The 3,389-nt window shown below is 44.2% G+C and overlaps 1 protein-coding gene across 1 annotated transcript; it reads right to left on the reverse strand.

Moving 5' to 3' along the window:
- Window positions 1-39: 39 nt before the first annotated feature.
- On the reverse strand, window positions 40-2,885 carry CSUI_004704 (zinc c3hc4 type (ring finger) domain-containing protein; the record flags this gene model as incomplete). The annotated part of the gene is made up of 2 exons (XM_068064889.1): window positions 40-126; window positions 1,083-2,885. Coding segments are annotated over 2 exons (1,890 nt in total), but the record flags the coding sequence as incomplete, so codon positions are not given.
- Window positions 2,886-3,389: the final 504 nt, after the last annotated feature.

A 3,389-nucleotide genomic window follows, 5' to 3' on the forward strand; every position in this document is an offset into this window, starting at 1 on the left:
GAGAGAGAAGAGAAAGAAAAAGAGAGGGAGTGTCCTTACAAGGAGTTTCGTGAATTCGTCATCTTTCAGTTGGTGTTCGTGTAAAAGTTCTCTTCTTAACTCATCGACTTCAGCTGTACGAGCGATCTACACAAAGGAGAAAAAGAAAAAGATGAAAAGAATGAGACAACACCCCCAAACAAAAGACTAGAACACCGTCCAACTCTTCTTCTTCTCCTCCCTTTCCTTCCTCTCCTATCTCTCTCCTTCTCATTCTCTATTCTATAAAGAGAAGCTGTAGGACTCGCCCTGCTACTAAGGGTAGTAAGATTAATAGTTTTCCTATCTATAGAGACAAGAACGGCGACTTGCGATAGTTAGAGTCACCTTAGGAGGACCGGTCAGAGAAAGAAGAAGAAGACGTCAAACACCAGTGCTACTCTTTCTCGTATGAATAGCAAATGAGCCGTAGAGGCCAAGATATGTTCAGCCACACACGGTACCCGAATATAAGCCGAAAGATCCGCTTCTTTGAGAAAAGGAGGCGTCATGGCAACGGACAGAAAGAAGCGGGAGAAAAGAAGAAGAAAGATCAAGACAGAAGGAGTGAGAAGAAGAAGAGGGTGCAGAGATAGATGCATCTATAGGCTCTCTAATGCCCTTGAGTCTCCGAGCAGGATATAAGGGGGGTAGATATACACACAGAATAGATAGGGGGGAGAGAAACTGACCAAGAGACTGACAGGCAGATCGATACATAGTACAGAGACAGACAAATGAAGAAGACCGATCGATAAATAAATAGATAGATGACAAAGAAAGATGGAAATCCATATAGTACACTGCTACTCTATGTTGTCTGTATGTGCTGCTTCGGGTCATTCGATCTATCTTTTTCTTTTTCTTTTTCTTTTTCTTCTTCTTCTGCAGCTCCATTCTCTTTAGTTCTAATCTGGAACAAGAAGAAGAAGGTCAATCTCTTGACGGTATACATTCTTTCTCTCTTTCTATCTCTCTCTCTTCTTTCTTTCTTTCTTTCTTTCGCACTCTTTCTATCTATCTATCTCTCTATCTCTCATTCTTTCTATGTTGCTCATACTTACGAGGGCGTCGTCAAGTTTTGCAGCTTGGCGTTGGAGCTCGAGATAAGGCGGACTGCGTACGATCATTTCCTCTGTTAGATTTCTCATCACTTTGTAATCCGCGCATGTCTTCTCGAACTTAGCTCTTTCTTCTTGAAACCGACGAATTTCTTCTTCTCTCTCTTCGAGTCTCCCTTGCAGCATTTCCATTCTCTCGATCAACTCCTCTGGTAAAGGCAGGCCGCGATGATAGGGTGATGAAGCCGAACCGCCTCTTCCTTCGAGGAGGAACAGCCAATCTTTCTCAAAGAAAAGAGAAGAAGAAGAGAGATCTTGCTCTTCTCCTCTTCCCTCATCTTTTCCTATCGAAGAGGAAGAAGAAGAGGACGAGAGACTTCCTTCATCTCCTCCAGCACTATGACCGGCAGTGTGAGAGGGACCTTGGCGTAACGCGGTGGATGAGCTTGATGTAGGGGGGTGACTCGCAGTGAGAATATCTTCGTCTGTACCTACACTCCGACTACTACTACTACTACTGGAGGAGGACAGATCTAATGAGGAAGATGAAGAAGACAATTTCTTTGCAACTTCTTTACTTCCTTCGCCTTCTCCACTACTTGTGTTGCCTGACCTACTTCCGTCTCTCTTTCCCCCTTCTGCTGTACATACACCTGCACTTGACGTTTTTCTCCCCTCTATTATACCTGAAGTCGTAGAAGAAGAGAACCCGAGCTGCGAGCTAACGCAAGATTCATTTGCAAGTTTAGGGTGTTTCCTCGGATGACTGGAAGCGACCAAAGACGGAGATTTATCTTTCCTATCATGAAGAAGATCTCTTCCTTTTCTCCTATCGAGAAGAAAGTCGAAGGGATCATCCAAGAGAAAAGAAGATCTACCAAGACTCCCTCCTGCGCCTGATCCCCCCCCTGTAAGAAGAAGATGAAGTCGATACTTCAAGAGAGTCTGCTGTTTTCGCAAGCGATCGAGTTCATTCTTCATCTCCGAGATTTGAACACCTTTCTTTCTTAATGTCTTCTCGGCGACCCGCGCTCGAGTTCGGTATCGCCGAGTGAAGTCACGAAGACCTAACACTGCACGACGGAAATTATCGAAGACCTCTCTTACTTCACTCTTCTTATCGGGGTGAGAAGCCTCTAAAGACACACGGAGAGATTCTTCTTTCTTGTCGTGTCTATCTTGGTCATTCTTGTTTCCTTCTCTTTTACCATCATCTTTCTTCTCTTCTTCTTTTTCTTCTCCTGTCGAAAGACCGGAAGAAGAAGAGGACATCTCCTGACGCGACTCTCCGAGTATAGGGCGACGGGTGCTTGTATGGCTCTTCTCTTTCTTCTGTTGCTCCTGCTCTAGAGAAACGACGATATCTCTGAGAAGGCTCGTCGTCCAGTCTTTCTGATGTGTCAGAAACGTCTGTAGAGAATCTCTCTTCTGATCGCTTTCAGAGGAGGAAGAAGAAGACGACGGATTTCGCCGAGAAGGGGAGGCTGTCGGTTCCTCAGCCTCCGATTCGTCGTCTGTATCTGTATAGAAGAGAACAAGATCTTCTTCGAAAGATAAGGTGTCCCTAGCCTCCTTCTCCCCCTCTTTTTTTTCTTCTTTCTTCGGTTCAGATGAAGACGCAGACACACCAGAAGAAGATGAAGAGGAATGCGAAGTAGTCACTCCTCCTGAAGTTTTATGAGCCTCAGCACCGGCAGGAAGAGGCGGAGAAGAAGAAGAAAGAGACTTCTCTCTCTTCTCTCTCTTCACACAGTGAGGGAAGCTGCCGCCGCCACCAGCGAAGACACTCGGAGCATAAAGAGATCGCTCTATACAAGAGAAAAGAACAAAGAGGAAAAAGAAGAAGAATGAGAGAACAAGACTCTCATAAAAAGAAACAAAGAAAGAAAGAAAGGAAAGAAGGAAAGAAAGACATAAGAAAGAAAACGAAAGAACAGTGAAGAGGACGGAGGAAGAGATGACATTTTCTTCGTCAAGGAGATCAAACACTAGATACAGCCATCGGACTCTACAAGCATCCATACAACGTACATATACATAGATACATAGATATATATATATATATATATACGGTATAGTAACCGAAAGCTTAAGATAAGAAAGTGGAAAATAGAGACACAGATGTAGAAGATTCGAAGACATATGTGAATATATACTCTTGGATGTCTCTTGAGGTATAGAGATGGGGGGTAGGTTCTCCTCCCTGGATTGAGCTAATCGAGACTTATCGCCGCTGCTGCATGCACCCCGCGTAGTCGAATCTCATTTATAGTCTGTCTATGCCTTCCACTTCTATCTATCTATCTATCT

This window comes from Cystoisospora suis (genome assembly GCF_002600585.1).
Source record: "Cystoisospora suis strain Wien I chromosome Unknown contig_2241, whole genome shotgun sequence".
Taxonomy (NCBI): domain Eukaryota; phylum Apicomplexa; class Conoidasida; order Eucoccidiorida; family Sarcocystidae; genus Cystoisospora; species Cystoisospora suis.